General features: G+C 45.3%; 1 protein-coding gene across 5 annotated transcripts in view; it reads left to right on the forward strand.

Annotated features, from left to right (window-relative positions):
* The window catches only part of utrn (utrophin), a 770,758-nt gene that overhangs the window by 222,353 nt on the left and 524,560 nt on the right, over window positions 1-23,845 (forward strand). For all 5 annotated transcript variants that reach the window (XM_072507465.1, XM_072507476.1, XM_072507484.1 and 2 more), the window contains exons 16-19: window positions 6,313-6,492; window positions 8,622-8,776; window positions 9,799-9,922; window positions 14,758-14,845. In XM_072507465.1, coding sequence (XP_072363566.1) covers window positions 6,313-6,492; window positions 8,622-8,776; window positions 9,799-9,922; window positions 14,758-14,845 — 547 coding nt within the window. The remainder of the gene's footprint in view (window positions 1-6,312; window positions 6,493-8,621; window positions 8,777-9,798; window positions 9,923-14,757; window positions 14,846-23,845) is intronic.

Consider the following 23,845-nt stretch of genomic DNA (forward strand, 5'->3'; position numbering starts at 1 on the left):
CTAACCGGAAGATGAGATGCTGTTCCTCCAGTTTGTGTTGAAAAGGATAAGGAACAATCCACAGTAAAAATGATTAATAGGGACTGGGCCAATTTCATTTGAGAATAGATCTGGCTCAGGTAATTGGAATGAAGGATTACCAGCTAAAACTGTAACAGAACAATGGGCTACCTTTAAAGAGGAGATGGTTAGGGAACAGTTGAGATATCTTCCCACAAAGGTGAAAAGTAGAAAGAAATAGAGAGGAAGGTGAAGCAGAAAAAAGGAGGCATATGACAGATGTCCAATTGATATTGCAAATGAGAATCGGGCTGAATAAAGAAAGTTCGAAGGGGAAGTGGAAAAATAAATGGGGAGCAAAGAGGAAGTATGAGAAATGACTGGCAGATAATGTAAAAGGGACCCTGAAGTCTCCTACAGGCATGTAAACAGTAAAAGATGAGGTAAAGGAGGGGTGGAGCCAATTACGAACCAGAAAGACCATCTACTCTTGAAGGCAAAGAGTTGTTGAGTGTGCTGCTAAGTGAGTGCTTTGCATCTGTCTTTATCAAAGTGAGGCGAGAATGACTTCTCTTGACATCAAGGCAGCACTTGACTGAGAGTGGCATCAAAGAATCGTGGCAAAACTGAAGTCAGTGGGAATTGAGAAAAACTTTCCGTTGGTTGGAGTCATACCTGGCACAAAGGAAGATGGTTGTGGTTGTTGGAGGTCAGTCATCTCAATCCAGCTGCTTCATCAATGACCTTCCCTCCATCATAAGGTCAGAAGTACTGATGTCTGCTGATGATTGCACAACATTGTGCACCATTTGTGACTCTTCAGGTACTGATGCAGTCTGTGTTCATATGCAGTAAGACTTGGGCAACATGCAGGCTTGACAAATTTATTAGAATTCTTTGTCAAAAAATGTTTTTATTCAGGTTTTTCATTTTATACAATACAAAATAAACAAGTCTGTGTAGACCAGACACTATTTACAAAAGTCAAACATTGGAAATAACCCCCATGACCCTATCCTACTAACCCCCCCAAATCCTGTCCTTTTTGTAATCTTATTTTAAAATATTTTTATTGCATTTTTACATCTGTACACTATAAAATAGGTGAGCAAGACGGTTCGTATGTACAATTTACATATTCCCCTTTCATTGGCTTCCTCCCGTTCCTCTCCCTTTTTGCTGTTTGGGCCTCCATCTTGGATCCTTTCTTCTGTTGTAGATGCTGTTGGCCCTCTTTCATTTTGGAATTGTTACTGTTGCCCCCATGGCTTTGTTGGAGGGGCTGCTCTGGCCCCTTCCTTGGTCTTTTTCTGCGTCCTCATCTGATGTTTCTCTCGGTTCCTCCCCTGCTGCCCCCCACCCCCCGGTCCTATCTGCTCTGTGTGGTCCTGTCTGCCGTCACTGCCCCTCCCTTCCTATCCGCATGTGACCTCGAACAGGTCTTAGAACAGGCTGATGAATAGCCCCCACACTTTGTGGAAGCCCTCGTCCAACCCTCGGATAGTGTATTTGATCTCCAGATGCAGAAATTGCGACAGGCCTGCCAGCCAGTCCGCAACTGTGGCTGATGCTGCTAATCATCAGCCAAACTGGATTCTTTGGTGTGTAATTAGGGAAGCAAAACAAGGGAGTCGGTTCTCTCCCTGTATGAAGTTCTGGCTGTTCCGAAACCCTGACGACTACCACTCTCGTGCACAGCTCCACCCTCAACACCACAACCTTGGACCATCGCCTTGAAGAAGGCTGTCCAGAACCTGCCAAGTCTGGGGCAGGCCAGAACATATGGGTGTGGTTGGCTGGGCCTTCCTGGCACCGTTCACACTTGTCTTCCACCTCTGGGAAGAACCTGTTTATTTGGGCTCTGGTTAGGTCCTCTCTGTGCACCACTTTGAACGGCATGAGGCATAGCCTTGCGCAGGAGGAGGTGGAGTTGACCCTGCTCAGTGCTTTGCTTCAGAGCCCCCACTCTACCTCTGTACCTAGTTCTTCCTCCCATTTCTGTCTTGCTCTGTCTAGTGGTATCCTTGCACTTTTTTTTTAATTTGAAGTGTAAATTACATTAAAAAAAATTTTTTTAGAGTGCCCAATTATTATTTTTTTCAATTAAGGGGCAATTTAGCGTGGCCAATCCACCTAACCTGCACATCTTTGGGTTGTGGGGGTGAAACCCACGCAAACACGGGGAGAATGTGCAAACTCCACACAGACAGTGACCCAGAGCCGGGATTCGAACCCAGGTCCTCAGCGCCGCAGGCACGAATGCTAACTCTCACGAATGCCAAGTGCCGCTCTCTTCTTGCTCTTTCTAACAGTCATCCGTAAATGTCTACACAGTTCCACTTCCCCATACCGTCCACCTCCAACAGTTCCCCCAGCATTGTGTCTCTCGGGGCCCTAGGGTACCTCGTCATCTCCTTGTGGAGAAAGGTTTTAATTTGTAAATGTCGGAGCTCCTGTCCGTTCGGTAGCTCCAGTCTCTCCGTCAGCTCCTCCGGGGTTGCACATCAGTGCCCCATGTAGAAGTCCCTATTCGCTCGTCTGGTAGAAGACAGAGTTGGGATAAATGGGGCATTTTCAGGATGGCAACCTGTATCTAGAGGAGTGCCACAGGGATCCGTGCTGGGGCCACAATTATTTACAACTATATATCAATGACTTGGACGAGGGAAGGGAATGCAGAGAATGGTGAGAATGACACATAAGAGTCTACAGAGGGATATAGACATGTTTGGTGAGTCGGCAAAAACTTGGCATATAATTGGAATATAATTTAGAAAAATGTGAAGTTATGCATTTTGATAGGTAGAATAAAGGAGCTGAATATTATTTAAATGGAGAAAGACTGCAGAAAACTGCAGCACAGCGATTTGTGTGGCTGTGGGCATATATCACAAAAGTTAGCATGCGAGTTCAGCAGGTAATTGGGAAGGCAAATGAAATGTTGGCTTTTATTTAAAAGGGAATGGAGTATAAAAATTGGTAAGTCCTGTTAAAGCTGTACAAGGCACTAGTTAAACCACACCTGGAATACTGTGAACAGTTTTGGTCCCCTTATCTAAGGAAAGATATAATGTCATTGGAGGCAGTCCAGAGAAAGTTCACTCAGTTGCTCAAAGTGAAAAAGGAGATGGTGGAGATTTTGAATGTGTGAAACTTTGATAAAGAAGTGGTTTTAGAAAGGCTGGCTGAATTTAAACTTGGGTCTTCTGGCCGGATTAGGTACATGCACAGAGACTGAGGTAAGTAAAGGTGGAAATTGCAGAGCTCCCTGGAGGAGCTGATGGAGAGACTGGAGCTACCGAATGGACAGGAGCTCTGACATTTACTTGCCATAATCTTCCTTGAGACACAGGCTGTGGCAAACAACTGAAGAATTGAAAAATTTACACTCTTGTTCAAAAAAGGGGTAACATAAACCCAGCAAGTGATACCAGATGAAAGATTAGGGACTTCTACATGGGGGACTGATGTGCATAAACCCAGCAAGTACATGACAGTTAATTTAACCGCAGTGGTGGGAAAGCTTTTTTTTGTGAGGAGAAAGACTATTTACTGTCCAGGATAAAATTAATGTATTACATCTGCTTTTGTGGATCATTTCAGTGGAAATGTACCCTCACTCAAAGAGAATCAACCTACTGGATTGAAAGCTTTTAGAAATTATAATCCTGGACAGAACCAACAGTCACTTGGACAAATTTGGATTAATTAAGGAAAGTCAGCGTGGATTTGTTCAATGCAAATCATGCTTAATTAACTTGTTTTGAGTTTTTTTGATAAGGTAACAGAGCATTGATAAGGGTAATGCAGTTTATGTGGTATACTTAAAATTTCAAAAGGCATTTCATAAAGTGTCGCATAGGTTTGTCAGCAAAGTTAAAGCCCATGAAATAAAAGGGGCAGTGGCTGCATGGATATGAAGTTGACCGAGCGACAGGAAACAAAGATTGTTTTTGAGACTAGCAGAAGATATATAATGAGTTCCCAGAGTTTGATACTCGGTCCACTGAAGATATATAATGAGTTCCCAGAGTTTGATACTCGGTCCACTGTTATTCTTGATCTATGTTAATGAGCTAAACTTCGGTGTACAGGGCACCATTTCAAAATTTGTAGATGACGTATGTAGTATCCCGCATGGGGCACATGGGACAGGGTTGATTATAGTCCCCGATTGGCTCGAGGATTATGCACACCCCCATTAACCATGGGGCGGGGATTGATGTACATAAGGTCGGCCTGACTAGAACGTGTCTCCAAAGAGAAAGGACCAGTGAAGCCTAACCGGGTCCTGTGTGTCTGTGTATATACGTTTCTGTTGTGAAGTACCTTTTACTCGACTGACTCCGTTGCCTTTACTAAAGAAACTTGGAAGTATAGTGAACTGTGAGGATGGTCCAGAGGACCATAGACTGGTGGGATGGGTGGAAATTTGGCAGTTGAAATTTAATGCAAAGAAGTTTGAAGTGATAGATTTAGTAGGAAGAATGAGGAGAGGCAATGTAAAATTAAGAATACAATCTGAAGGAGATGCAGAAGCAGAGGGACTTGGAGGTAGAGATGCACAAATTGTTGAAGGTGGCAAAGAAGGTTGAGAAAATGGTTAATAAGGCATATGGCACCCTGGGCTATATAAATATAGACACAGACTGCAAAATCAAAGAAGCTATGGTGAAACTTTATAAAACACTGGTTTAGCCTTAACTGAAGTATTGTGTTCAAATCTGGGAACCATACTTCATGAGCAATATGAATACATTAGAAAGGGTGCAGAAAGGATTAAAGAGAATGGTTCTAGGGATGAGGTATTCCAGTTTCTCAGATAGGGAGAAGCTTGGTTGTTCTTCTCAGCAGAGATTAAAGGTATTCAAAGTCATGAGTTTAGACAGAATAGATGGGGGAGAAACCTTTTCAGTGGTGCAGGGCCGACAGCCTGGGGCACACTGATTTAAGGTGAATGGCAAAAGAACTAATGGTGACATGAGGTAAAATGTTTCCATGCAGAATGAAGGTAGGATTGGTAATGCACTACCTGATACTGTGGTGAAGGCAAAGTCGTTTGTGGCTTTTAAAAAGGGAATTGGATAATTATCTGGAGGAAATATTTTCAGGGCTGCAGGGAAATGTTGGGCCTGATGGGACTAGCTGAGATGTCTTTACAGGTTGCTGGCAGACGAGATGGACCGAATAACCACCTTCTGTACTGTAACCAAATTGTAAGATTCTATGTATATTTTTCAGAGTCACAATGTAATGTGTTGCAGTGTTTTTTGTGTGAATTGGGTGCTGCTTGTAAAGAAGCACAGATTTGGTTGCTTTTCTGCTGACCTATTGAATGTAAAGGCCTCATTGGAATTACCCATTTGGAGGCAGAAAAGAGAAAAGCAGGAGATTAACTTGTATTTTAAAAGAATAAAACTTCAAAATAATGAGCAACAATTTAATTAATGCTAATCTTTGATGAGAAAAGCAGCAGTAGTGGAACAGTCTGTTGTTTAATTCTGTTAGCGAGTTGTAATATTCATTGATTGCACTGATGTGAACAAAGAACATTAGACTTTGTTTTATAAACAAAGCTATTTATTACTAACACTACATTAACGGATAGCTAAAATGTCTAAGAGGAATACATTTGGGAGTAACGTCTATCACTAACTTACACTTGGATACAACAGAGCTACTTTGTAGGAGCTATCGACTCCTGACAAACACCTTCTGAAGCAACACATGGTGCATCTCAGATCCTGGGACTCCGTACTTGTCCCACCTGCTGGTCGGATAGTAGAACTACAATCAGTAAAACATAACTTATAATACACATGCAGATCATAGAATTTACAGTGATGATGAACTATTTGTATTATATACAGATGATAGTCTACTGATCATCACACGAGTGACTAATAATTTTGAATTTTATGCTTTCATAATAAATTCTGTTACCTAATGATTTAGAAGCATAACTGCCAAACCTTATTAGTGTTCAGTGATTTAATTGACCTGTGTTTGGTTATCTTAGTCTGTTGACTGGTCTATGTTTATTTTCCTTGATTGATTAAGCCTGGGTGTAGCTTCTTGAAAGTGAACAGATTTCCAGAAAGACCAAATAAACTAGAGTTGTGAAAATGTGTATAGAAATCCTGTGATTGCTGATATATTTTAAAGCACTGTAAATATGCCTATTGTAGTCTTGGATTTAATCTCATCTTTATGTTGTTCTGAGGTAAATCAAATACAAAAAAATATACAGCAAACTTATATATAACACTTTATTCTAAAAGGAGGCATTGATTATTATACATGTTCTGTCAGATTCTGAAGGAAGACCTGGAAAAGAAACGTCCAACGTTGGACCATCTGGGTGAACTTGGCCAAGCGTTAATGAAATTGCTCAACAACAGTAATTCATCAAAAAAAATTAAAAGCAATACGGAAGAGCTATCACAAAGATGGAACAATTTAGTTCAGCAGCTGGAAGATTACTCCAAACGGGTATGAACAGCACCAAACTCAATTGTTTAATTATTCCACGTATCAAAAACAGAAAGCGCAAGCAGTACAGTAGGTACCAAACACTTTCTGAGACTTCTCTTGGAAGAAGGTAGTTCACTTGCTACTGAATCTGAAATGAATGTTAGTATGTGAAGATTAGTAAGCGTGGTGGTATAGGGCTGTCGGTTCCGATTAAATAAAACAAAACTACTTGTGTACAGAAGTTAAACTAGGTCCTTTCCAAGTCAGCTGTTGTGAAATATTTACAAACTACATGTTTGCTGTGTGGTGAATGACCTATTGCTGGATTTACTATGGTTATTTATGGAATTAGCTTAATTTTTCAATTACAGTGAGTGAAAAATATGCTTCTCATCTCCCTTGTAGATTTTCTTGTAGAGAGTCTGCAAAGGAATATAGACCCACACCACATGGAATACAGTAGTTCATCAAGGTGACTCACTACAACCTTCTCAAGGGCAGCTAGGGATGGGCAATAAATGCTGACCTAGCCAGTAACACCCACATCCTGTAAAATAATATAATAAAGATTGTGAGTGGACAAAAGTTTGGAAGATGGAGTATGTTGTGAGAAAATGCGAATTGTCCACTTTGGCACGTAGAATTGAAAAGCCATGTACTATTTAAATTGAGGAATATTGTAGAACTTGGTGATACAGAGGGATTTGGGTGTCCTGGTACATGAATCACAAACAGTTTGTATGCAGCTCCAGAAAGTGATTAGAAAGGCAAATGGAATATTGTCAATTATTGCAAGGGAATGTAATATCAAAGCAAGGAAATTTTACTGCAGCTGTACAGGGCCTTGGTAAGACCAACATCAGGAATACTGTGCACAGTTTTGGCTCCATATTTGAAACAAAAATGTGCATTTGAAGCAATTCGGTGAATGTTCACTCGACTCATTCTTGCGATGAGGGGCTTATGAAAAAATGTTAAACAGGTTGGGTCTCTACTCACTGGAGTTTAGATGAATGAGAGCTGATTTATTGAACCATATAATCTCCTGAGGGGTCTTGACAGGGTAGGTACTGAGAGGATGTTTCCACTTGTGGGACAGAGTAGAATTAGGGGACCCAGTTTTTAAAAATAAGAGATCTACCACTTAAGACAGCAGTGCAAAGAGTTTTTTTTTTATTTCATAAGGTTGTTAGTATGTGGAATTATTTTCCACAGAAAGCAGTGGAGGCTCTCTGGTTGAAATCTATTCAAGGCAGGGTTAGATGGACTTTTGATAAACGAGGGGTCGGAAATAAAGTGGGGCAGCCAGGACAGTGAAGTTGAGACCTACTGCTCTGAAGCTCGATTTTCTTAAAATGTATTTACATGGCCATTGTTGTGTGGTGCAGTGGAAGGCAGGCAGTTGGTAAACTGAATAACCCTAGCCTTCTGAGCCTGAGAGGTTTGTTAGTTTACAATGCTGGCCTGTTTCTAAGAGTGTCTTTTTAAGATCTAGCCCATATTACAAGGCACTATTGTTATATTTTTGCTGTCATTGTTTTTAGCAGTTATTTCCTCTCCCTTTTCAAATAGGTGATGATTGGCAGTTGATCAGTTCCCAGATCTCTGACAGTTCTTGAAACCTGCTCCCTGTCAGTTCTAATCTTGAATTAGCCGTAGATTGATCCCCGTTACATTTCACTCAGACATTTTCAAGTATGATTTGGGAGTTGAGCTGGAGTAAGTCTGCAATGTATAACAATGGTTGAACAGTTTGTGTTTGAAGTGTTGAAACAGAAATCATTTTCCTTCATGCTGTTTTAAAAGATAGTTGTAGATGTTATTTGCAAGGTATGTGGGAATTTGCAATGTTAAGCCAGGATTAGGGATAATTTGCAAAAATGATAGTCTGAATGTTTCTGTGTAAGAGGAATAAAAACCAGTATGGCATGTTAAGGGGGTCTGTTAGCAATAATGTGTTACTGAGTTTTGTCATGAGGGTAAGGGGAATTTAAGTTCACATTAGGGATTTTTGCCAGTGAATTCTTGATGTTGGGCATGTATTGCGTGTAAAAGTACAGTGGGAAATAGTGCCGTAGAAAACATTCCACTTTAAATATGCATTTCTTGTTCTTCTATCACCCCCACTGTCCCCCAACCCTGCACAGGTATCTAGGGCATTCTCTGAGTTGGGAATAACTCATGTTAGGCCCATGGAAGTCGTGGAAATGACCACAGAGCATTCAGTTCAGCAACAAGAATTGGTTCCTCCCCCACCACCCAAGAAGAGACAACTCCACATGGATGTGGAATCCAAGAAAAAGTAAAGTGAAATTTTTTAATTCCATGTTTTTTCCTGTTTTCCATGTGCAAGAAATATAGGCAAGTATAGGATACTCCAGGAAAAATTAAATTTTAAGAAAAAATGTTAAAACTCTGGAAGGAATACATTTTTGATAAATCAAAAGTTTTTGAAAGAACCAAGAAGATCTGAAACAAAATCAACAAAATTATCATCTAAAAATACTAGAGTTATTTCAGATTTAATTGTTAATGAAGGATTAGCCGTCTTTCTTCATAGATGCTGACTGAATTTTTTTTCATCTCCAGTATTTTGTGTTTTTGAGCAGTCAGTTTGTTAGAGATTACCCAAGGATTTAACCTTAAATTACTAAAAGTTGGTAAAACGTCCGAAATTTAGGAAGCATATTTTGTAAAAGAATATAGGATCTTACTAAAATGTTGACTACATAAGAACAACAACCACATTAAGAAAAAAAGCTACATAAGATGCCAGGGGAAAATAAAGGCATGAATGCCATATACATCTAATTAAAGATGACTGAAAGCCTTTTCCATCGAGTGTAACTATAATATCCATCTGGTGGTCGCCCGCCGACAGGCGACCGTCACGACCCCCGTCTTTCAGGATATTACAGTAACCATTTGCTCATACTGCCCCAACCTCCACTTCCATGAAGTCAAGTTGGGACATCATCCCAGAGGAACTCCCAGCCATCTGTCAGGCACCTGGGTGCACTTTCTTTTGCAGTCTAGAATTGAGCATCAGGATAATTAACTATCATCAAAGCCAAACCTTGTGATGACCCAACATTGATGCACATACTTCAGAGTACTGGCTGACTTATTACCCTGTTTGCCCCGCGCCCTTTCCCTCAGTGGAGGAATTTGAAAATGCATGAATTTCACTATAATGGTACACCTTTTCCGAACATATAAAGAATGTACCAGGTGTGTTAGGGGTGTCAGACCTCTGATAATGAATTTTGTCCAATGTCATGTAATGGTTGGACCAATGCACCATTATTTAATCCTTATTACTAGATTTGATGCGGATGCTCGTGAGCTCCTGAATTGGACTGATAAATCCAAGTGTGAAATTCAAGCCATGATGTTCAATGACTTTCGGAAGCAGAAAGATATTTCTGGTATGAAGGAAAAGATGAAGGTAAGGTTGCAATTCCAAAGACTTGTTTTTGGAGCAAAATATAAAATGGAAACTATTTGGTCTGTTAATTGATAATTTGGATTTTAAGGATAGTCAAGTGAGACAATTAATACTGCGGATGAGGCAGACTCCCTGTCTCTCCAGACTACAGGCTTTGAGTGAAGCAACGGTGGGCCTACCGTGGCAGTATCTCCTGAAGCGGCTGATGCTGGAGAAATCCAGAAACATTCACTGCAAGAGTAGGGAAAAAACAAGAGATCAGGGGTCACATCCGGGGCTCCAGAGATTGGGATACTATTTAAAAAATGGCATCCTGATCTCTCGCTATAGTGGGGAGTTCGGCGAGTGGAGCTCCTCAATGCAGAAAATGGGGCGATGTGTGGCCTTGGCCGCTCATTCCCCGCTGAGGCCCCTTATCTAACCCGAGTGACATTTAATAGTGCTGTGTTTCTCGGCGCTGCCGGGAAACATGCGGCTAAACGCGCTCACTATGGGACTTTGCATCTGTTATAACCTGCCTGTTTACCACTGGCTGGAGACTAATGGCAATCCCACAATCCTTTGGGAGTATGAGCTTCCCCAATGAGGGGGGCGGAGAAATCATTAGCAGATTCCCTGCATAAATAAAGCTGGCCAGTTTGGAGCCAGCTAGAGAGGAGTGAGCAGCAAAGGAATTGCTGCTGCTGTTGTATATATATGTTATTGTAAATAAATGTTATTTCTTTCTATCCTTCAACTCCTGCTGGATTCTTCGTGGCCCTCACAAAAGCATCCATTTAATTAAATCGCGCCCAAAGATTTGGGTCTAAATGACCCTTCTATAATTTGTAGGATGGTCATTTAAACCCAAAACAGTAACTCTGTTTCTCTCCACAGATGTTGTATAAACTCAGCAGGTCGGGCAGCATTTATCCAGCATATTCTGTTTTTATTTCAGATTTCCAGCATCTGCAATATTTTGCTTTTAGATGAGTTCCTGGTGTTGCTCTCAACATTTTTCTTGGATTTATCTGGATAGTCTAAAGCCATACTGTGTCTCTGGAATGATTTCCTCAGCCGTAAGAAGCAGGCTATTTAGGAGAATGCATGTCAGGATTTTTTCTACTATAGACAAGAGGGAAATACCTCAATAATTTACACAGCATGATTTATCTCCTTTCTTGAGGATAGTTACAATTGCTGCATTCCTGATATTTTTTCCGTCAGAGGGGTGTGTGGATTCGGCATTGGGTTTTCTTTTTCCACCCAAATCCATAGGATGTGTGCATGGGGTCTTGATGTAAAGAAAAGCCCACCAGCTTTGAAGACCTCAGATGGAAAACCTCAGTGCCACAGGCTTTGTTGTTTTTCATCCCTTTCATTGCTTGTTGTATTTCTCCCATTGATTCTATCCCTCGGATTCTACCAAATGGTACTGGAGGATAACCTGGAACGTATCTGCTGCCACTGTGGATTTGCACTTGAGGAGTTGTTGAAAACGTTCCTTCCAGTGTTGATGGATGGTATTGTTAGCCTCAAGAAGAGTAACAGCCCCCTGTGAATGAAGAGGAGTTTGTCTATTTGACCTAGGTCAATAAATGCTGCTGGTGGCTTCAATAAAGCTTTGTATGCCATGATGGTCAGCATTTTATCAGAAACATTGTCTTGTCATAAAATGTGAAATGTTCAGGTTTTTATGCTCTATTATGGTTGCTACCAATATTTAACGAATAAAGATATTGGCTTGTATCTTCTGATATTCGGAGCAGCAAATGACTCAATCTAAGCTGCTAGGTGCCTGGGGATCATGAGCAAGTCCCAACATGCGCACAACTGCAGTAGGTATAAGGGCCTGGTTTAGCACACTGGGCTAAATAGCTGGCCTGCAATGCAGAACAAGGCAGCAGCGCGGGTTCAATTCCCATACCAGCCTCCCCGAACAGGCACCGAATGTGGCAACTAGGGCCTTTTCACAGTAACTTCATTGAAGTCTACTTGTGACAATATGCTATTATTTTTTATTTTATTTTGTTATGTGGTAAGTTTAAACCCAACCCGCACTGCTCTGTGACTGTCAATGATACTGGGACGAGATGACCAGAACCCACACAGACTTGGACTGTTTGCCCTATAGTTAGCTTTTTTTTTTTTTACAAGGGTTTAGTCAGACCTTTTCCTCGTGGGTATATATCGCCTTCAGGAACGTAGCTCTATGTAGACAAGCTGGACTGTCAATGGAATCCAACACCATGGCAATCCTCAGCACTGCCTCTCCCGACAATGTTCATCCCACTTTCCGACAATGCTAGCCATCCCCTTTCTGACAGTGTTCACCACCCACCTCTCGGCAATGCTCACTGCCCCTTCTCGACAATGTTCACCCCACCCTCCCACACCCCTTCTCTGTATTCTCTGGTCTTGTTAATGTCAGAATAGTATGTATTTTCAGGAAGTGGGAATGAGCATTGTTGGGGTAAAGGGTGGTGCTGAATATTGTCAGGGGTGAGTTGAGTGGTGAGATTGGGGGGGTGGGGGGGGGGTGTAGAATCTTAGAATCCCAACAGTGCAGGAGGAGGCCATTCGGCATATCAAGTCCACACCGACCATTTGAAAGACCACCCTATCTATGCCCAATCCCCCACCCAATACCTACAATTCCCCTAAGGGGCAAGTTAGCACAGCCAATCCACCTAACCTGCACATTTGTGGACTTGGAGAGAAAGTTGTTGGGAGGACAGCAGAGCACTGGGTACTGTTGGGGGTGAGGAGGGGGTGTATTGTTGGTGTAGGTGGGTTGTGAGTATTGTTGGGTGAGGAGAAGCTGTGCAGTGCCAGTGATCCGAGGAAGGAGCAGCGCTCCGAAAGCTAGTGATTCAAAACAATCCTGTTAGACTTTAACTTGGTGTTGCAAGACTTCTTACTGTGCTCACCCCAGTCCAACGCCGGCATCTCCACATCAGTGTCAGTGAAGGGGAAGGCTGTGCAGTGTCAGTGAGGGGGGGGAGGCCACGCGGTGTCAGTGAGGGGGGAGGCCGCGCGGTGTCAGTGAGGGAGGAGGCTGTGCGGTGTTGGTGAGGCGGAGGCTGTGCAATGTGACTGAGGGAAGACCACGTGGTGTCAGTGAGTGGGCAACCACGCGCTGTCAGTGAGGGGGGAGGCCGTGTGTTGTTGGTGAGGCTTGAGACCGTGCGGTGTGGGGCGGGGGGGGGGGGGGGGGGGGGGGGGGGCGGTGGGAGGCCGTGCGGTGTCAGTGAGGGGGGGGGGAGGAGAGGCCGTGCGGTGTCGGTGAGGGTTGAGGCCGCGCGGTACCGGTGAGGCTTGAGACCGTGCGGTGTCGGGGAGGGTTGAGGCCGCGAGGTGTCTGTGAGGTGTGGGGGGGGGGGCGGCGGGGAAGAGGCCGTGCGGTGTCGGTGAGGGTTGAGGCCGCGCGGTACCGGTGAGGCTTGAGACAGTGCGGTGTCGGGGAGGGTTGAGGCCGCGAGGTGTCTGTGAGGAGGGGGGGCGGCGGGGAAGAGGCCGTGCGGTGTCGGTGAGGGTTGAGGAAGTGTGTTGTCAGTGAGGGTTGAGGACGTGCGTTGTCGGGGAGGGTTGAGGCCGCGAGGTGTCTGTGAGGTGTGGGGGGGGGGGCGGCGGGGAAGAGGCCGTGCGGTGTCGGTGAGGGTTGAGGCCGCGCGGTACCGGTGAGGCTTGAGACAGTGCGGTGTCGGGGAGGGTTGAGGCCGCGAGGTGTCTGTGAGGAGGGGGGGCGGCGGGGAAGAGGCCGTGCGGTGTCGGTGAGGGTTGAGGAAGTGTGTTGTCAGTGAGGGTTGAGGACGTGCGTTGTCGGTGAGGGTTGGGGCCATGCAGCGTTGGTGAGAGGGAGGCAGCGTGGTATCTGACGGGGAAGCCCGTGCGGTGTCGGTGAGGGAGAGGCCTTGTGTTGTCGGTGAGGATTGAGGCCGTGCGTTGTCGGTGAGGGTTGGGGCCGTGCAGTGTCGGTGAGGGTTCTGGCCATGCAGTGTCAGTGATGGGGAGGCCGCGCGGTGTCAGTGAGGGGGGAGGCCGTATGGTGAAGGGGGAGGCGTGGTGGGCTGTGCAGGGACTGTGCAGTGACCGTGAGGGGGAGGGAGGCTGCAGTGTTAGTGAAGGGGGAGGTGAGCATTGGCAAGCGATGAGGGCAAATCTGTGTGGCGTCACTGAGGGAGGAGGTGAACATTGTCAGTGAGGGGTGAGGCAATGCAGTTGGGGGGGAGCGGCGGGGCGGGGGGGGGGGGGGGGGGGAGGGGGGGTGGTTGTGCCATGTCAGTGAGGGGAGAGGAACTGTGCCTTGTCAGTGAGGGGGAGGTGAACATTGCCAAGGGCTGAGGGGGAATCTGCAGAGTCAGTGAGGGGATTGGCTGCGCCATGATAGTGAGGGAGGAGAACATTGTCGGGTGGGGGGGGAAACTGCGGTGTGGGGGGGGGGGGGCGTGGGGGGTGAGGTGTCCATTTAAAAACTTTGCAAGTTAATGAACTGAAGTGAAGCCAGTGTTTAAGTGCGTGCCTACAGTTCATGATGGAAAAAGGGACATAGCTTTGCTTGAGCTGCTTCACCACGAGTCTCCTCACTACTCTTGTCACTGGATTCAAACCGGAGATGGGCCTGTAAAATCTAAAGGCTCCAGCATCAAAAGGTAAGTGGGCAGTTTTAATTGTGTTCAATTGTGTATGTTCCTATTCTGCTACTGACTGAAAGATCTAGATCATTGTAAAATGTATTAGTAGACCATTATAAGAGTGTAACAATTAAATAGTGAAGTGATTTGAATATTTATACAATAAATTAGTGATATTTTGAACAGTGACCTTGAATTTATTGAATAATTTGGTGACTATAGGTTCTGGAAAAAGAAAAGGCTGAAAAAGAGAGACAATCGAAGGAAGTAATGCAGGTGGGACAGGCCCTGCTTGAATCAATGGAAAGAGGTAAAACCATATCAAGGCCAAATGTCAGGAGCATGATTCAAATTCTTGTTCTCTAGTGTTCTCTGAATTGGAACTTGTGCATTAGTTTATTGAGTACCAATTCTACTAACAATTAGAACATAGAAACATAGAAAAAATACAGCACAGAACAGGTCCTTCGGCCCACGATATTGTGCCGAACCTTTGTCCTAGATTAATCATAGATTATCATTGAATTTACAGTGCAGAAGGAGACCATTCGGCCCATTGAGTCTGCACCGGCTCTTGGAAAGAGCACCCTACCCAAAGTCAACACCTCCACCCAACACTAACGGCAATTTTGGACACTAAGGGCAATTTATCATGGCCAATCCACCTAACCTGCACATCTTTGGCCTGTGGGAGGAAACCGGAGCACCCGGAGGAAACCCACGCAGACACGGGGAGGATGTGCAGACTCCGCACAGACAGTGACCCAAGCCGGAATCGAACCTGGGACCCTGGAGCTGTGAAGCAATTGTGCTATCCACAATGCTACCGTGCTGCCCTTAAGAACAAATAAATCCACACTATATCATTTTACCGTAATCCATGTATCTATCCAATAGCTGCTTGAAGGTCCCTAATGTTTCCGACTCAACTACTTCCACAGGCAGTGCATTCCATGCCCCCACTACTCTCTGGGTAAAGAACCTACCTCTGACATCCCCCCTATATCTTCCACCATTCACCTTAAATTTATGTCCCCTTGTAATGCTTTGTTCCACCCGGGGAAAAAGTCTCTGACTGTCTATCTATTCCCCTGATCATCTTGTAAACCTCTATCAAGTCGCCCCTCATCCTTCTCCGTTCTAATGAGAAAAGGCCTAGCACCCTCAACCTTTCCTCGTAAGATCTACTCTCCATTCCAGGCAACATCCTGGTAAATCTCCTTTGCACCTTTTCCAAAGCTTCCACATCCTTCCTAAAATGAGGCGACCAGAAGTGTACACAGTACTCCAAATGTGGCCTTACCAAAGTTTTGTACAGCTGCATCATCACCTCACGGCTCTTAAATTCAATCCCTCTATTAATGAACGCTAGCACACCATAGGCCTTCTTCACGGCTCTATCCCCTTGAGTGGCAACTTTCAAAGATGTATGAACATAGACCCCAAGATCTCTCTGCTCCTCCACATTGCCAAGAACTCTACCGTTAACCCTGTATTCCGCATTCATAATTGTCCTTCCAAAATGGACAACCTCACACTTTTCAGGGTTAAACTCCATCTGCCACTTCTCAGCCCAGCTCTGCATCCTATCTATGTCTCTTTGCAGCCGACAACAGCCCTCCTCACTATCCACAACTCCACCAATCTTCGTATCGTCTGCAAATTTACTGACCCACCCTTCAACTCCCTCATACAAGTCATTAATGAAAATCACAAACAGCAGAGGACCCAGAACTGATCCCTGCGGTATGCCACTGGTAACTGGGATCCAGGCTGAATATTTGCCATCCACCACCACTCTCTGACTTCTATCGGTCAGCCAGTTTGTTATCCAACTGGCCATATTTCCCACTATCCCATGCCTCCTTACTTTCTGCAGAAGCCTACCATGGGGAACCTTATCAAATGCCTTACTAAAATCCATGTACACTACATCCACTGCTTTACCTTCATCCACATGCTTGGTCACCTCCTCAAAGAATGCAATAAGACTTGTAAGGCAAGACCTACCCCTCACAAATCCGTGCTGACTATCCCTTATCAAGCAGTGTCTTTCCAGATGCTCAGAAATCCTATCCTTCAGTACCCTTTCCATGACTTTGCCTACCACCGAAGTAAGACTAACTGGCCTGTAATTCCCAGGGTTATCCCTATTCCCCTTTTTGAACAGGGGCACGACATTCGCTACTCTCCAATCCCCTGGTACCACCCCTGTTGACAGTGAGGACGAAAAGATCATTGCCAACGGCTCTGCAATTTCATCTCTTGCTTCCCATAGAATCCTTGGATATATCCCGTCAGGCCCGGGGGACTTGTCTATCCTCAAGTTTTTCAAAATGCCCAACACATCTTCCTTCCTAACAAGTATTTCCTCGAGCTTACCAGTCTGTTTCACACTGTCCTCTCCAAGAATATGGCCCCTCTCATTTGTAAATACAGAAGAAAAGTACTCGTTCAAGACCTCTCCTATCTCTTCAGACTCAATACACAATCTCCCGCTACTGTCCTTGATCGGACCTACCCTCGCTCTAGTCATTCTCATATTTCTCACATATGTGTAAAAGGCCTTGGGGTTTTTCTTGATCCTACCCGCCAAAGATTGTTCATGCCCTCTCTTAGCTCTCCTAATCCCTTTCTTCAGTTCCCTCCTGGCTATCTTGTATCCCTCCAACGCCCTGTCTGAACCTAGTTTCCTCAGCCTTACATAAGTCTCCTTTTTCCTCTTAACAAGACATTCAACCTCTCTTGTCAACCATGGTTCCCTCACTCGACCATCTCTTCCCTGCCTGACAGGGACATACATATCAAGGACACGTAGTACCTGTTCCTTGAACAAGTTCCACATTTCACTTGTGTCCTTCCCTGACAGCCTATGTTCCCAACTTATGCATTTCAATTCTTGTCTGACAACATCGTATTTCCCCTTCCCCCAATTGTAAACCTTGCCCTGTTGCACGCACCTATCCCTCTCCATTACTAATTAGATCTAAATGTGTGATAATTGACCACGCATTAATTTCTCCCGTTCTTCTGTTAGATGTTTGAAACTAGTTGACTTGATGTCTAATACTGAATAGAAAATTAAACAGATATTCAGAAATATTCTTGTCAGTCAGCATCATCTCACAAAAACAGTAGGTTAATGTTTTAGAATCAGAGAGTTTTACAGAACAAAAAAAGGCACTTTGGCCCATCGTGCCTATGCTGGTCATCAATACCTATCTATTGTAATGCCATTTTCTAGGCTGGATCCATAGCCTTGAATGCTCTGGTGTTTCAAGTGCTCATCTGAATGCCTCTTAAATGTTAGTTTTGAGTGTTAGCCTTTTCATCAGAGATACTCCTTCAAATGGAAACACCTGTAAGGAGACTTTCCTGTATTTAAAACTGGCCTGGGTATTCAGGCTGCAAGGGCTTTTCGTGGTATGATTTGAGAAATCTGGCCTGCCTGCCTTAGGACATTTTTAAACAGGTGGTGGTGATAATAGAAGGATTTATAGTTGCATTTTTGTCCTCTGACTCTGCTAAGAGTCTTGTGATGGTTCACTATATTAAAGGCATTATGTAGGATTGGGCATTGCTGAAAAAAGATGCAATGTCAAAGCTTTTCACCTTGCACTCATCAGGACAGTTCACAAGAATACCAAATGTAAACAGAACAACGATACTAGATGTGCTAGAAGCTGCATATTGTATAGTTATGCTCAGGGCCCTTTCCTTTGCAGACAGAAAGATCATGTGCACACATTGCACCTTTTTCACTAAACAAAATAGGTGACAGTCATTCTCTGCTTTGTTCCCCAGTGCAATGCATTCACCAATCAGAGTCAAACTGTCTGCTTTGCATTTAAACAAAGCTTGGTAGTCAACTGTCAGTCACAGTTTTAAAAAATACATTTTTACTGAAGAATTTCTTAATAATAAAATAATACCACAATATACCATCAATATACCATCAATACATAAAGGTACAATGCAAAAATAACACAATCAATACTCAACAGCCCTATGAAACCCAACTCTTCAAACATGTGACTAAAAAGAAAATCCCTAACAGTTGCGGTGACTAACACTTAGAAAAAGGAAATGAAGGACTTCCGGTGGCGGCCATGGTGTGAGTGGTCGCATATTTGGCAGCTCCCGCGTTTTTTTTAACCCTTTTCCCCGTTTGTCGGGTGAAAGCTTTGCGGGATAAAGATTTAGCGGTGACTGGAGAAAAGCGGAGACAATGGACAACCCTGCCTCGTACCCCTGTTCAACTGAAGGTAATCCGAGCTCAAGGCCTTTGTGTGAACACTTGCGTTGGGGGCCCGGTACAGAAGACGAATCCAAGATATAAACTTTGGCCCAAAACGAAAGCTGCTAAGAATCTCAAAGAGATAACCCCGCTCCACCCTAACAAACGTCTATTCGGTGTCCATTGAGACAATCACCTCTGGTTCGGGCTCTGGAGAGGGGGAGAGGATGATGTTTAATAATCGAGACGTATATTGGCTGTCGACCCTTGACAAAATCTGTCGTCTTCCGAGATTACCTCTGGAATGCAGGGCTCCAATCGTAGTGCCAATACTTCAGCCAGGAATTTAGCATCAGCATTCAACAATGAGATAGGCCGGCACGACCCACATTCTGTAGGGTCCTTGATCTTTTTCAGAATGTGAGAAATAGAGGCATCATGCCTAATATCAGTGGGATGAGCTGGCCCCCAAATTTCTTATAGAACTTGATGGAGAACCCATCTGGGCCTGGAGCTTTCTCCGACTACAGTAAACCTCCGGGCCCAACGGGAACTCCAACGCTTTCCTTCTCTCCCCCTCCACTACCGGGAAGGATAATACACCCAAAAACTGCATCATGGGCAAACTCTTCTCTGGGGTTTCTGATTTATAAAGACCGCGGCAAAAGGCTTCAAACTCGACGTGAACTTTCAGTGGGGTGTAGACCTCCAACCATCTTACTCATTGACTGCATCTGCAACTTTTTTCTACCCACCAGCAACTCCAGTGTCGGGACAAGCGAGTACTGATGGTCCACCTCGAGGATGGAATCCACCAGCCTCTGCTGATCTACCCTCTCAATCGTTTCCTGGTGTACCTTGTAGGAAATTATCTCCCCTCTAATGATCACCTTAAGGGCATCCCACAAAGTTGAGGTTGAGGTGGACTCATTCTTATTAAACATAATGTACTTCCCAATGCGGAGGATATGTGCTCGCAAAATGCTTTCCAACAACACCATGTCCAATCTTCACAGTGGGTGTCGAGAGGGATTCAGCTCAAATACCAAATGCACAAAATGTGGGGCACGGTCTGAGATCACAATTGGCGAGCACACCGCCCTCTTCACCCAAGGAAGGAGAAGTCAATCTGAGAATAAACCTGATGGATATGGGAGAAATAAGAAAAGTCCTTATTATCGGATGCAAAAACTGCCATCGATCTGGCCCCACTCCCCACCTGTTCATAAAAGTCAGTAATAGCTCTGTCACCCCGGTTGGGACCAGAGACTTGGGCCTAGATCGGTCCAAACGAGGGTCCAAAACACAACCTAAGAACCCCCCCCCCCCCGCCCCCCAAAAAATTAGCAGTGTAAGTCCAAGTCAGGAATAGAAGCCAGCAGCTTGTTAATAAAAGCCGTACCATCCCAATTTGGCGCATACACAATAATTAGAACCAACAAGGTGCCCGCTGAAGACAAACTGACAATCACGTGTCTTCCGTTCGGATCCACCAAGAATTTAGCCGCTGTGAAAGGAACCCTTTTATTTTATTTTTTTTATTAAATATTTTATTGAAAATTTTTGGTCAACCAACACAGTACATTGTGCATCCTTTACACAATATTATAACAACACAAATAACAATGACCTATTTTATAAACAAAAAATGAATAAATAATAAATAACAAAAATGAAAACTAGCCCTAATTGGCAACTGCCTTGTCACAAGTAACACTCTCCAAAAATATAATTTAACAGTCCAATGTATAATTATCTGTAGCAACAACCTATACATATTATACAGTATATATTAACAACCCTGAGAGTCCTTCTGGTTCCTCCTCTCTCTCCCCCCCCCCCCCCACCCCGATCCTGGGCTGCTGCTGCTGCCTTCTTTTTCCCATTCCGTCTATCTTTCTGCGAGGTATTCGACGAACGGTTGCCACCGCCTGGTGAACCCTTGAGCCGACCCCCTTAGGACGAACTTAATCCGCTCTAGCTTTATAAACCCCGCCATGTCATTTATCCAGGTCTCCACCCCCGGGGGCTTGGCTTCTTTCCACATTAGCAATATCCTGCGCCGGGCTACTAGGGACGCAAAGGCCAAAACATCGGCCTCTCTCGCCTCCTGCACTCCCGGCTCTTGTGCAACCCCAAATATAGCCAACCCCCAGCTTGGTTCGACCCGGACTCCTACTACTTTTGAAAGCACCTTTGTCACCCCCATCTAAAACCCCTGTAGTGCCGGGCATGACCAAAACATATGGGTATGATTCGCTGGGCTTCTCGAGCACCTCGCACACCTATCCTCCACCCAAAAAATTTACTGAGCCGTGCTCCAGTCATATGTGCCCTGTGTAATACCTTAAACTGAATCAGGCTTAGCCTGGCACACGAGGACGACGAGTTTACCCTGCTTAGGGCATCTGCCCACAGCCCCTCCTCGATCTCCTCCCCCAGCTCTTCTTCCCATTTCCCTTTTAGTTCATCTACCATAGTCTCCCCTTCGTCCCTCATTTCCCTATATATATCTGACACCTTACCATCCCCCACCCATGTCTTTGAGATCACTCTGTCCTGCACCTCTTGTGTCGGGAGCTGCGGGAATTCCCTCACCTGTTGCCTCGCAAAAGCCCTCAGTTGCATATACCTGAATGCATTCCCTTGGGGCAACCCATATTTCTCGGTCAGCGCTCCCAGACTCGCGAACTTCCCATCCACAAACAGATCTTTCAGTTGCGTTATTCCTGCTCTTTGCCACATTCCATATCCTCCATCCATTCCCCCCGGGGCAAACCTATGGTTGTTTCTTATCGGGGACCCCCCCAAGGCTCCAGTCTTTCCCCTATGCCGTCTCCACTGTCCCCAAATCTTCAGTGTAGCCACCACCACCGGGCTTGTGGTGTAGTTCCTCGGTGAGAACGGCAATGGGGCTGTCACCATAGCCTGTAGGCTAGTCCCCCTACAGGACGCCCTCTCTAATCTCTTCCACGCCGCTCCCTCCTCCTCTCCCATCCACTTACTCACCATTGAAATATTAGCGGCCCAATAATACTCACTTAGGCTCGGTAGTGCTAGCCCCCCCCTATCCCTGCTACGCTGTAAGAATCCCTTCCTCACTCTCGGGTCTTCCCGGCCCACACAAAACCCATGATGCTCTTTTCAATCCTTTTAAAAAAAGCCTTCGTGATCACCACCGGGAGGCACTGAAACACAAAGAGGAATCTCGGGAGGACCACCATCTTAACCGCCTGCACCCTCCCTGCCATTGACAGGGATACCATATCCCATCTCTTGAAATCCTCCTCCATCTGTTCCACCAACCGCGTTAAATTTAACCTATGCAATGTGCCCCAATTCTTAGCTATCTGGATCCCCAGGTAACGAAAGTCCCTTGTTACCTTCCTCAACGGTAGGTCCTCTATTTCTCTACTCTGCTCCCCTGGATGCACCACAAACAACTCACTTTTCCCCATGTTCAATTTATACCCTGAAAAATCCCCAAACTCCCCAAGTATCCGCATTATTTCTGGCATCCCCTCCGCCGGGTCCGCCACGTATAGTAGCAAATCGTCCGCATACAAAGATACCCGGTGCTCTTCTCCCCTAAGTACTCCCCTCCACTTCTTGGAACCCCTCAACGCTATCGCCAGGGGCTCAATCACCAGTGCAAACAATAATGGGGACAGAGGGCATCCCTGCCTTGTCCCTCTATGGAGCCGAAAATATGCAGATCCCCGTCCATTCGTGACCACACTCGCCACTGGGGCCCTATACAACAGCTGCACCCATCTAACATACCCCTCTCCAAAGCCAAATCTCCTCAACACCTCCCACAAATAATCCCACTCCACTCTATCAAATGCTTTCTCGGCATCCATCGCCACTACTATCTCCGTTTCTCCCTCTGGTGGGGCCATCATCATTACCCCTAACAACCTCCGTATATTCGTGTTCAGCTGTCTCCCCTTCACAAACCCAGTTTGGTCCTCGTGGACCACCCCTGGGACACATTCCTCTATTCTCATTGCCATTACCTTGGCCAGGTCCTTGGCATCTACATTTAGGAGGGAAATAGGTCTATAGGACCCGCATTGTAGCGGGTCCTTTTCCTTCTTTAAGAGAAGCGATATCGTTGTTTCAGACATAGTCGGGGGCAGTTGTCCCCTTTCCTTTGCCTCATTAAAGGTCCTCGTCAGTACCGGGGCGAGCAAGTCCACATATTGTCTATAGAATTCGACTGGGAATCCATCCGGTCCCGGGGCCTTTCCCGCCTGCATGCTCCTAATTCCTTTCACCACTTCTTCTACCTCGATCTGTGCTCCCAGTCCCACCCTTTCCTGCTCTTCCACCGTGGGAAATTCCAGCCGATCCAAGAAGCCCATCATTCTCTCCCTCCCATCCGGGGGTTGAGCTTCATATAATTTTTTATAAAATGTCTTGAACACTCCATTCACTCTCTCCGCTCCCCGCTCCATCTCTCCTTCCTCATCCCTCACTCCCCCTATTTCCCTCGCTGCTCCCCTTTTCCTCAATTGGTGTGCCAGCAACCTGCTCGCCTTCTCCCCATATTCGTACTGTACACCCTGTGCCTTCCTCCATTGTGCCTCTCCAGTGCCTGTAGTCAGCAAGTCAAATTCTACATGTAGCCTTTGCCTTTCCCTGTACAGTCCCTCCTCCGGTGCTTCCGCATATTGTCTGTCCACCCTCAAAAGTTCTTGCAGCAACCGCTCCCGTTCCTTACTCTCCTGCTTCCCTTTATGTGCCCTTATTGATATCAGCTCCCCTCTAACCACCGCCTTCAACGCCTCCCAGACCACTCCCACCTGGACCTCCCCATTATCATTGAGTTCCAAGTACTTTTCAATGCACCCCCTCACCCTTAGACACACCCCCTCATCTGCCATTAGTCCCATGTCCATTCTCCAGGGTGGGCGCCCTCCTGTTTCCTCCCCTATCTCCAAGTCCACCCAGTGTGGAGCGTGATCCGAAATGGCTATAGCCGTATACTCCGTTCCCCTCACCTTCGGGATCAATGCCCTACCCAGCACAAAAAAGTCTATTCGCGAGGAGACTTTATGGACATAGGAG

Source organism: Scyliorhinus torazame, chromosome 1 (assembly GCF_047496885.1).
Source record: "Scyliorhinus torazame isolate Kashiwa2021f chromosome 1, sScyTor2.1, whole genome shotgun sequence".
NCBI lineage: Eukaryota > Metazoa > Chordata > Chondrichthyes > Carcharhiniformes > Scyliorhinidae > Scyliorhinus > Scyliorhinus torazame.